This window comes from Mytilus trossulus, chromosome 7 (assembly GCF_036588685.1).
Source record: "Mytilus trossulus isolate FHL-02 chromosome 7, PNRI_Mtr1.1.1.hap1, whole genome shotgun sequence".
NCBI classification, from domain to species: Eukaryota; Metazoa; Mollusca; class Bivalvia; order Mytilida; family Mytilidae; genus Mytilus; species Mytilus trossulus.
Genome location: NC_086379.1, coordinates 48,699,811 through 48,712,571, shown reverse-complemented (window position 1 = coordinate 48,712,571; position 12,761 = coordinate 48,699,811). Strand labels below are relative to the sequence as shown.

General features: G+C 32.0%; 1 protein-coding gene across 1 annotated transcript; it reads left to right on the top strand.

Moving 5' to 3' along the window:
- The first annotated feature begins 1,351 nt into the window (after positions 1–1,351).
- LOC134725202 (integrator complex subunit 15-like) lies at positions 1,352–12,006 on the top strand. Its single transcript, XM_063588842.1, has 7 exons — positions 1,352–1,490; positions 4,196–4,418; positions 6,213–6,422; positions 7,077–7,245; positions 9,004–9,453; positions 10,097–10,148; positions 11,692–12,006. Exons 2-7 carry the CDS (start codon positions 4,218–4,220, stop codon positions 11,762–11,764), a joined length of 1,155 nt encoding a protein of 384 aa, XP_063444912.1. The 5' UTR covers positions 1,352–1,490; positions 4,196–4,217; the 3' UTR covers positions 11,765–12,006.
- Positions 12,007–12,761: the final 755 nt, after the last annotated feature.

Below are 12,761 nucleotides of genomic sequence, written 5' to 3'. Positions count from 1 at the left end.
GAGGCTCTCTGGTTATAATTAGGGGTATATACTATGTGTAGGTGTAAGGGTTAGGACTTACAGTTTGCATTTGATGAGTATGTTTAAGTATAAGGAATGTGAATTAGACATTTGCTGAGCTGAGCAAGTTTCACAGTCAATGTGCATTGTGGATAGATGTGATGTATATATATTCTTTCGATGAGGAGAGAGACTCAAGTGAGATAAAGGACAAAATAACAGTGGATGAATCTATCAAGTTTTGGATTTTAAAATATGACTGTATACACAGTTTGAATACTTTTAAATAAGTGTGGTGGCGGTGTATATAAGTGTATAAAGAAGATGTTTTTAATCCAATAGTGAATAATAAAAAAATAAGGGATTCTACACTTCAAGAGGATCTTCCAACTGAAGTGGTTCATCTGATAAAGGTGGAAAGTACAGAAAAGGTAACAGGTAACAAGGTGCTCATGCCCATCAGATAGTTTTCATTTTGCCTTGACCTCATTTCATGGATCAATGAACAAATTCTCAAAGTTAAGTTTTCTTGGTCAAGTCCATTTCTTAGATACTATAAGCAATTTGTTTACTTTATTTGGTGTATGTAATGATTGTATGGTGTACATGTCCAACTGGCAGTTGTCATCTGACCTTGACCTCATTTTCATTGTTTAGTGCTTAAAATTACGTTTTTCAGTTTTGGTCCGGTTTTTTTTTTTAACACTGAATGAAATAGGTAAACTATGTTTGGTGTATGAACATATTTTTGTCTGTGTACATGTCAGTTTGGCATGTTGTATTTGACCTTTTGATCTCATTTTTATGATTCCGTTTGCTCCGTTTGGTAAGTTTATGTGTTTTTGCAGTAACTTTTGTAATAGGTCAACTATATTTGACGAATGGAATTGTTGTAAGGTGAATATGTCTGTCTAGAAATTAAAATCATTATGAATTTAGTCTGACCATGACCTCATTTTCATGGTTCATTGGTAAAATTTTCCTGGTTAATTTTATTTCTTAGATACTCATGATATTCAATGGGTCAACTAAATTTTAAGCATGTAATGATTGTAAGGTGTACATGTCTGTCTGGCTGGATACATCTGACCTTGACCTCATGTACATAGTCACGGTATTGGTCAATGTTTTTTTCTGGCCGGTAAAGTTTGAGTCTTAGATACTATGTGCATAGGATCATCTATATTTAAGGCACAGGTACTTGTCTCAGAAAAAAATTCCTATATACCTTAATATTTAAAGCATGTTAGGTGTACTGTATTTCCATTGTTTTCTGACCTTGACCTAATTTTCTTGGATCTTATTGGTTATCTGTAAAAAATATTCTTATTTTGGTGATTAGTCGTATCGAGACAACTGGTTCACGGTCCATGCGATCATATTAATCTCGGGAACAGTTTAATTGTGTTGGAAAATTATCTGTAGCCGGTAGAAAACTATAGTTCTGAAACAAAAGGACCCATTAGACTATTCAAGACTGACATCGATGAGTATGTTGGAGGAAGCGTCCCTTTGAATTTAATTTTTATATATAAGCAACTGTGAATGGATTCACTGTTAGCATCGACAATCTTAGACTTACCCAATCAGTTAAAAATTATAGCAACTTGCACATACATTTATGTAGTCCAAATAATTATGACGTCTGGCAAGGCTAGTTTTATTTTTTTGGGGACGCCTTCCCTTGCCAGACGTCATAATTATTTGTACTAACATTTATCTAGCACAATGAATGGTCTATCACATCTTAGGGGGTTGTTTAGTGGGTCAGAAGAGGTTTTACTGCCAATGGCGATCGCTATCCTATATAACATGTTTAAAAAACAAATATAGGATAGAAATCGCCATTGACAGTAACACCTCTGACCCACTAAACAATACACCTTATCGCTATTTGTCCGCCATTACTGGATATCACACAGGTTCCCTTAAATTTTGACGTCATAAAACAAAATATCTGACGCCACAATGGAAAAGTGATTGTTCTATGCGTCAAAAGTTCAAGCGGCCTGATCTACAGGGTACAAAACAATGAAGACCTCATAGTCATAGACCACAATGAAATAATGTTTTGCTATGTGTGTGTGGTCATTTTGGAACCTTTGGCTATTAAAATGAGGGGAGATATTTAGGACCTTTATCTGAACTCTGGTATTGGGTGTTTTTGAGCTCAGGATTTCCTGATTGACCTTTTCAGGGTCTGGGAATTCTTTTTCCAATTTCAGGATTTTATTTCATTTTAATTTCGGACCTCAGGATTTCATGTTTTCAAGCCCCGGATTTCGGGATCAGGACCCCTTTAAACATATGCAAACCTAGTAAGACAAAAATGGCGCCAATTTGCCAATTACCGATTTGATTCTGTTATTACACACTTTTTAAACAAATTACTACGTCAATGGTAGACTGGTTCCATACCGGACAAAATTGTTTTTTGTCATTGTAAAGCATGATGAATTGAAAGTGATGTATCTGCGGTTTAACTAATTTTCCATGAAAAACTATTTCTGATGTCAAAAGTATTTAGCTAAACAACAAATTGATGATTTAAATTAAAAGATTTTAAAACCTTACTCATGTACATGTAGATTACTCTTCTTTCTGCTAGCGCTCCATTGTAAATAAAAATTAATGTCCCACATAAGGGAGACAACTAAAAGAATGAGAGGGATCTCTAAACAGGTTCCAGCTTGAATCTCAGGGCAGAAGGGTGCTAGTTGTCTGAAAGGGCACTTTAGCGCAATAACCCAAATTGTAAGGGCACTGTTTGGCAGTGTATATATAACCTTGAATACATTGTACATGTATGTATATTGCTAGCCTTAGCTGGAGAACATTACTTTAATTTAACCTTATTCAGAAATTAATGTGTTCCTGGTGTTGGTTTCAGTAAGATTTTTTTATTATCAAATTATCATACCATGACCCAAAGCATATTATTTTAATTGATGTTAATTTATGCAAACTGTGTATTTAGTAAATACAGTGTCAATTACAGGAATTGACAAATAGCCTATTGATTCGCAAATTCCTAAACCTTTATAAAACAGTTTAACACTTCATTTCAAATTAAGGTGGTACCTAACACTACAGGGAGATAACTCTGTAAAATCAGCTAAACATTTTAATTATGTTGTGTTGTTTGGGGAATATTAAGCTTCTTGATGATAAAAATAAGTGTTTGTCAAACTGCTATATAACCAGTGTATTTTTTCTGATAAAACGGGTGGTTCAATTTTTTTTTTTTTTTATATTTTTGTCAAAGGGTCAAAGGAAATACCTCGTCAAAACTTTATGAAAATTAAAGGAGCCAAATTAATTTTAGTTAAGGTGTTGGGTACCACCTTATATTGGCCATTTTACATACATAAAAATACATCTATGCACTATGATAAAGCTTGTATTTATTAAATAATTTGAGGGTCCTCTGGTTTTGTTGTAATGAATAAAACACACCTTTAAAAAATCATACATGTATGCAGGAATGTCATTAGCTAATAATATGTCATGTGATAATTAGAAAAGCAGAATGGAGTGTTGTTAAATCTTTGTACAGTTCATTCAGAAATTATTGCGTGCATTTATTATTGCTACTTTGTCATTTCAAACTAAAATGCAATTTTGATTTTTGCGATATTGAGAAAAATCATTTTTAATTCATGATATTGAGAAAAATCATTTTTAATTCATATAAAGATTTGAAATTCACGAGTTTGAATTATTGCGATGATTACCATGATTACCCTGTCACATTTTTCACGATTATCATTATAATAAAAACATTGCAATAATTTTTGAATTTCGATTATCATATATTATAAACATTGCAATAATTTTTGAATTTACAGTATTTCAATCAGATTGATCCCCCATACATCCATATGAAGTCTGGTTTGAAATGAAAGTTGATCGCTTTACCATGTGTTCAATGTCAGTTCCATCAAAACATCCAATCAATATCAAAGATAGGTATAGGCTACGACCATGATAATTAATCAAATTCAAGTTTTGTTATGACAATGAAAGAGTTGAAGATACAAATTAACATGATTAAAGTTGCTGATATTAGCCATAAGGGTAAACAAAATCCAAGTCAGAAACCTAGGTTCTTTTAAAGATTCATCTTTAGCGTGTGTTCAGCAGATTTACATGAATGTACAAAAATTGTACATGTATTCTTTCAATTCTTTTTTAGATAAGGAATGTAACAGCAAAAGATGACAACCAAAATTTTACAGAAGTTAAGACCTCTTGACTTCCCAGAATGCTCCAAGCAGGCTATCAACTATCTTGTTTCCTGTTTCTCATCAGATGACCATGGAACTTTACCTGGGTTATCAGGGGCACCAGAAAATTTGGCACATGACGTTGCTAAAGATTACATTTTATTTACATCTCAGAACCAAAGAGGCCATAGAGTAAGCTATGCAAATATCTTTAACTCATTCTTGCTGTCACATAACAATACATGACATTTAACTCATCTAGGATGGAATTTGTTTATAGATAGAGGAAGATTTGGTATGAATGCCAATGAGACAATTTTCCATCCAAATAATAATTTATGAAAGTGAACCATTATAGGTCAAGGTACAGCCTTCATTACAGAGCCTCGGCTCACACCGAACAGCAAGCTATATATGAAGAGTCCCAATAATATGATTCATGTTGATTTTAGTCATTAAGTCTTTTGCAAAAACTTTGCTTTTTCCATTTATTAAAAGAATCATTATATAATTATAACACAGAGGCAAATTAAAAAGGAGGAGAGGGGAGAGGTTTAGGCTTTCAATCTGTGAAACATAATTAACTGTTATACTATGGGTTTTAAATGTCTAAGGTTTGTGTTATGTTTTAAAATTGCAAATCATAAACGGAATGTTGTGTTTTTATTACATATTGAGAAAACTTTTTTTGATTATAGCTCTTCATCTTTTATATAAGCTTTGGATTTCAAATATTTTGGCCACGAGCATCACTGAAGAGACATGTATTGTCGAAATGCGCATCTGGTGCAAGAAAATTAGTACCTTAAATTTTATTCATAAAGATAAACACCAATAGGAAAGATATTTGTCATGCTTGTCTTCATTCCTTATGAGGGTTTTGTATATATTCCTGAGGCCTGACCCTAATCATGCTTCGATATAGAATATATATTCAAAAGGTACAAATGAACATGTAAAACAAAACAAAAAAGAAATTCCATTCAGCAAAACATGAAAATAAAATTTAGAATGGAAATGGGGAATGTGTCAAAGAGACAACAACCCAACCAAATAAAAAACAACAGCAGAAGGGCACCTACAGGTCTCCAATGTAGCGAGAAATTCCTGCACCCGGAGGCGTCCTTCAGCTGGCCCCTAAACAAATATATACTAGTTCAGTGATAATGAACGCCATACTAATTTACAAATTGTACACAAGAAACTAAAATTAAAATAATACAGGACTAACAAAGGCCAGAGGCTCCTGACTTGGGACAGGCGCAAAAATGCGGCGGGGTTAAACATGTTTGTGAGATCTCAACCCTCCCCCTATACCTCTTACCAATGTAGAAAAGTAAACGCATAACAACACGCACATTAAAATTCAGTTCAAGAGAAGTCCGAGTCTGATGTCAGAAGATGTAACCAAAGAAAATAAACAAAATGACAATAAAAAACATATTTAGAAACATTATGAAGAGATATTGAAAGTTTCAGATAATCACATGGTGTTAACTCAAAAGTGTTAAAAAAAATAGAATTGAGAATGGAAATGGGGAATGTGTCAAAGCGACAACAACACAACCATAGAGCAGACAACAGCTGAAGGCCACCAATGGGTCTTCAATGTAGAGAGAAACTCCAGCACCCAGAGGCGTCCTTCAGCTACTAAACTAAACTCAGAATTGTACACAAGAAACTAAAATTAAATTCATACAAGACTATCAAAATTACGTTGGGTTAAACAAGTTTTTTGAGATCTAAACCCTCCCCCTATACCTCTAGCCAATGTAGAAAAAAACAAACACACAACAATACCCACAGTAAAACTCAGTTAAAGAGAAGTCTGAGTCCCATGTCAGAATATGAAACAAAAGAAAACAAAATGACAATAATTCATAAATAACAACAGACTACTTCCAGTTACTGACATGCCAGCTCCAGACCTCAATTAAACTGATTGAAAGATAATGTCCTCATCATATATGTTTATGTATATTTCAGAGATTAAATGCCCTTCAAGAATTACATATGTTAGAAATGTTATCTACAGCTATAGATGAAATCTCCCAGGGATCCCGATATAAATTATTTAATGTTATATTTGGTGGTAAACATGAACCTGCAAAGACAAGTCTACTGACAAAATTAGTATCACTAGCTTTGTCTGTCAGATGTGGAGCTGTCCTTGACTGTGCTGCCCTCTGGATGCAGGTAATTCACCAACAGTAGAGTGTCAAACATCAATTTATCAACCTCTAATTAGAAAAGATAAAAAAAAAAGTCAGGCTGTAATTTCCAAAGGAAAGTAATTTCCTGTTTAAAAAAATAAACTGTTACACATTACACATTATTGTGCCTTGGATGGAGAGTTATCTCATTAGCACTTATACCACATCGTTTTATTTCTATTCACAATGATATATAAACTAAAAGAAAAGACAAACAACAGTCTACAAAATAAAAAACATTAAAACTTGATTTAAAACTGTGAGTGATCTCAGGTGCTCTGGAAAGGTAAGAAAATCTTTCTCCACATGTTGCACCCTTTGTGTTCGTCATATTGTGTTAGTACATGTAGAAACCAATTTCTTTAAAAGTGAAACAAAATTTGAAGCGGGAAAATTGATAATTTGAGGAATTTTGAACAACATTGAATAAATTCTTGTTGGGATTTGATCCTTGTACCCAACCCTAAAAATTCTTACCAGGTAACCAGAATATGATTTTTAATAGACAAATGATGTACCAGTTCTGTATTTAATGGTTTATTTTTATCATTGTTTATATGAAAATGGTTAATTTTAGGGTAAAATACATGATACACATTGCTAAATACTTTAAATTATATACTTTTCTTTTTATAAGGAGCAAGGTTGCCATAGTGATGGAGTGTGTAAACTTGCCCATAGTTTGGTAGAAGAATATTGTATGTTGTACCCCAGTGTCAGTGAAGCTTTCCATGGTCTACCTAAAGTGTCTCCATTATTTACTTGTAATTTCATATCGGCAGCTGTCACCATATTTTACTTTAATGGTAAGATATATTCCAGTAAACCTTTAGATAAGTATCTCCATATAAATATAAATAGATGTGATATGATAGCCAATCAGACAGCTCTCTACCAGAGACCAAATAATCTTAATTTTTTTTTATCAAATGGCCATTATCAATGAGCAGAACATTACAGTATGCATGGTTTACATGTTATTTTATGTCAGAAATAGGCCTTTCCTTATAACTAGACTTGAAAACTAACACAAATAGAAACTTTCAAAAACAGAAATAGGGTTAGCAACCAAAGATCAACAATTACCAGTAAGTCTAATTACAAACACTGTCAATAGATTGTTTTTATTATGGAATACGCTTTAATGACTATTTTAAATGTATTAAGGGATACACGAAATACAGAGCTGGTACATCACTTTGACAAAAATAGATTTGACTTGTTTAATTTTCATAAAGTTTTGACAAAATATTTAAAAATTTACAACCCATATTTATGTAACAGAAATATTCTACATTCCAATAAGTGGCTACATTATGTGAAAGGTAACATTTTAACAATTTTGTAAAACTGCCATATTTTGGGGCCAAAAAGGGTCTAAATGGACCTACTTCTTTAAACCACAAAATTACAGGAATAATAAGGTTAGATATATAATTTTAATCGTTTAAAAGTTTGATTTCTCCTTACTATTTGAATGTGATTAAAACGCTCTGATTTTTAAGAGTTTACTCCCTTAGGTGTTCTGTACCCCTTTTAAAGCAGTCTTCTGATTAATTGATAAAAAACCTAACTAAACATAAAAAAAATCAAAAAAGATTGAGATGTGTTATGATTAAGAAATAATTCCTTCATGTCATGCTCTATGCTCATTTTAACATGGGTATCATATTTGTCGATATTTTACACTGAGCGCAAGCTAGTAAAAATGTTTGGCTGTTCCTGTTTCCTCCTTGAGGAGCCTGTACATTGCAGTATGTTGTTTCATAAAAAAAATATAATAAAAGTTTATGTTAGCTGCTTAAATGTATATATTTTAAAGGATAATGATGGAAATAACGTTAATATACACAGTAAGTTTGTGAGCATGTGTCAAACATATTTTGTGCTCATTAGAACACAGCTTTGTCTACAAAGCGTAATAAGGACGTCATTTTAAAATTGCAATTAGACAACCATCAACTAAAGACTGCAAAGGAACAAGCTTTTAAGGCTGTAAACATCTACAAAAATTGTTACCTCCTTCAACAATGAGCATACAACATACTGTAAAGTTATTGTTCACAATTCAGTAGAGATTTGCAGAAACTAGCGGTATGATTTAGTTTAACATAGTCAAATGTCAAACATTTATAGCCGATAGGAAAAAATTTAAATTTGGCTGTACATTTTGTACATAAATATAATAGATGAATTAGTGGTATAATTTAGACTTACCTACACACCAATAAGTCTAAGTATCAAAATTGATTGGCATATGAAGTATTTTGCTTATAAATTAAATACAGTTTGTAATTGAGAATGGAAATGGGGAATGTGTCAAAGAGATAACAACCTGACCAAAGAGTGAAAAAACAGCCTAAGGTCACCAATGGGTCTTCAACATAGCAAAAAATCCTGAACATGGACTAAAACTGGCCCTTAAACAAACATGTGTACTAGTTCAGTGAAAATGGACATCATACTAAACTCCAAAACATATGAATGAATTAAAAAGTTAAAACTAAATACAAGACTAGCAAAGGCCAGAGTACACCAGTTTATTTATCTTTATATTTTTGTAGATAATCACAACATTCCACCATTGGGACTATTAGATGCCATTACAGATTGGATCTCATCAGACTCTTGTTTGTGTTTTGAATCAGTCAGACTTGTCAGAATTCAGTCAAGTTTCTCTTGTCCTGTTTTTGGTCTATTCCGCTGGTGCATTCTGGGACATTTAGTGACTGCTTGTAACCATGACAAAAAAATTGACATGGAAACGTCAACAAAGACATTTGCCTTACTTTCGAAACTTCATTTGTGTATACTCCAAAATTTACAAGCTTACAAAAGCATGGAACTTAATCAGATTTTGTTTCACTTACAAGACTTTATTAGCATTGCCACTGCAGTGAGACAATGTTGTCAAAACTGGAAAATTAGTGAAGATAATTTTTACATGTTGATAGAAAGAATTGGTCAAGTTTTACAGGTTGCCATAGTAACAGAAAGTTTAAAAATAGATCAAGGTAATTTTTTATTAAAAGATAAGTGATTTTGTTTAATTCAATTCTTTATTGTGTTCTTTAATTAACCTTTTCATATTGTTTTTAATTATGTACATATCCTTCATAGAATAACATGAATAATGTCATTTGCATGTCAAGAATCATAATCATGGTATCAAATCTTCTTCCCGATTCCTAAAGCATTGTTCTGAACTCAAATGTATTATGAGAATTTCTTCTATGAATGGAATTAAATTTTCACAATACCATCAAGTTTACATAGATATAGCATGTGTAGGAAGATGTGGAATGAGTGCCAATGAGACATCTCTCCATCCAAGTAACAATTTATATAAGAAAACCATTATAGGTGAAGGTACGGCCTTCAAGAAGGAGCCTTGGCTCACACCAAACAGCAAGCTATGAAGGGCTCCAAATATTACTATTGTTAAACCGTTCAAATGGGAAAACCAACGGTCTCATCTATATAAAAATGAAAATGTTTATTTATAACAGCAATTAAAAAGGGAAATAACTCAATTGCTTAAATTACAGATTAAGACTACTTATGGCATACCTGCCAACTTTTCAAAATACCCATGGGGGTTTTGCATGCATTATCTTCATTATATATACTCTCAGAATTATTATTTATTCTTTTTAGTGACGGGAACAGAAGGTTTAAAAGAGTTATGCAGCATACTCCCACCAAATAGGTATTTATAGTAATAATTGTTTAAAACTGACACAAAAGAAACATACAGCAGTTAGGTCAAATAAAATAATATGTGTGTTTCCTTTTACATTTTTGAAAAAAAGGGTAGTTAGGTAGGGATTTTTTTTTTATTTTAAAATTTTGTTTTTACATTGTGTCATTAGGTGAGAAATTCTGACTTTAACAATGCTTATTGAAAAGTGACCCATAAACTTTAAGTTAGGCTATTTCTAAGCTTATAATATAGGGAAGGAAGGGAAATAGGAAAAACATTTTGGCCTCAGTAGAAATCTTGTTTTTTGTGCATGTTTACAACATTTTAGTGTCTTGATTCCCAAAATTTTAATCTCATCTATTCAAGAAAATGAAAGATGATCAAAAAGGAAAAAAAAATAAACAGGAGAAATATTGGCCGTGAATTTTTTATTTACTTCTGAGTATTGCTCTGCACTGAATTGGACCAGTATTTATACCTGTAGAAATAAAACATCTCAACAAGGGAAATAATTTGTATTCAGTTTAAATTTTAATACTGAATTATTTCCCAGAAGTGAATTTCATGAAATCCCTTATTTATTATTTTTTTATGTCCCACCATGATAGTATAGGGCATTATGTTTTCTGGTCTGTGCGTTTGTTGGTTAGTCCATATGTCCATCCGTTTGTTTGTCTGTTCGTCTGTCCGCCTGTCCCATTTCAAGTTATAGTTTTGGTGAAAGTTTTTGGTCAAGGTAGTTTTTGATGAAGTTGAAGTCCAATCAACTTGAAACTTAGTACACGTGTTCCCTATGATATGATTTTTCTTATTTTAATGTCAAATTAGAGTTTTTACCTCAATTTCACGGTGCACTGAACATAGAAAATGATAGCGCTAGTGGTGCATCCATGTTCTGGGGACACATTCTCGTTTTTACATAATACTGAAAGGATTGTGGTCTATGGCCTCATATTGATATATGATCTTGTACTGATGAATTTTGCTATTTATCAACCAACAATACAAGAAGTTTATATACACAGCTACTTTTGCATAGGTACTATTTCTGTACTAAAAATCTGTAGTACTGGAAATTTACTTTTAATATTCATTACTATTTTGTTACTTTAAAATTATTGTAATATTTAGGTACCTGTATTTTACAGTACTTTATTTGTACTTGAAATTTAGGTACTACATATTTTTGGTGACTACCGTTACATTTTCAGCATTTTGAAAGTTTTTCTTTTTCAAATCTCTCTAAGTTATGATTTTCAAACATGGAATACTGTATTATCTCTGTACCAAAATATTAAGTACAAATCAAGTACTGTAAAATACAAGTACCTAAATGTTACAATAATTTTAAAGTAAAGAAATAGTACTAAATATTAAAAGTAAATTTCCAGTACTACAGATTTTAGTACAGAAATAGTACCTATGCAAAAGTAGCTGTGTATAACTACAACAGTAAACAACAAATATGATCATAAGTCAAGATATACAATATACATGATATAAGTCATGTTTTAATAATAAATGAACACTTTCCAATTTTGTTTTCCAGACTACTCAAGATAATATACAACCACCATTCACAGAGAGGAAATCAACATTTTCAACCTATGGACACGTCATGAACAATACAAACAGACATTCAAACTTTGGTGCTTTTATCTTGTGATGAACAAATGGAATTGATAGTATAACAATGCTTCTGTATGATCTGACTGATTTTTGTCCTATAAAAATCGTGTATTGATATCATGTCTTGTCAGGATTGGTTTATAGATCTATGGATTCAATTGTTGAATTATACAAAGAAAATTTCCTTGTAAGCTGAAAATATCAGTCAATATTCAAAAGTGCATAATACATAAATAAAAGATGCTACAACATTGAGTATGAGTTCCCTGTAAGTTCATTCAAATAAATCAGGATTAAGATTATTTATGCCAGACCAGCATTTGGGTCACAAAAGACTCATCAGCTGTGTGACACTTAATTCAGAAAAGTTCAAATACAATACAAAGAAAATACTATTGCTTTATTTTATTTGACCTTGAAGTTGAACTCTTTTTTGCAGGTCATTGCTAAATATTAAGATTTGTTATTTTTCTGTTTTTCTAATACTATAAGCAATATCTATAGGTCATCTATATTAGGTGTATGGAATGATTGCAAGGTAAATGTCTGTCTGGCAATTATCATTTGAAATTGACTTCAATTATTGTTTTATACATGTAGGTCAATTTTAAGTTTTCCTAGTAAAGTTTGTTTCTCAGATACAATATGCATAAGGTCAACTATAGTAAATCATGTACCGAAAATGTTTAATTTGCAAGGTGTACATGTCTGTCTAGCAGGGTTCATCTGATCTTGACCTCACTTTCATGGTTCATTGATCAATGTTAAGTTTTTTTTTTAGATACAATATGCTTTTTAGATAGATATAAGAAGATGTGGTATAAGTACAAATGAGACAACACTTCATTCAAGTCACAATGTGTAAAAGCAAACCATCGTAGGTCAAAGTACGGTCTTCAACACAAAGCTCACACAGACAAAATGATATAAAGGGCCCCGAAAGTCATTAAACAGGAAAACAAACGGTCTAATCTATATAATAAAACGGAA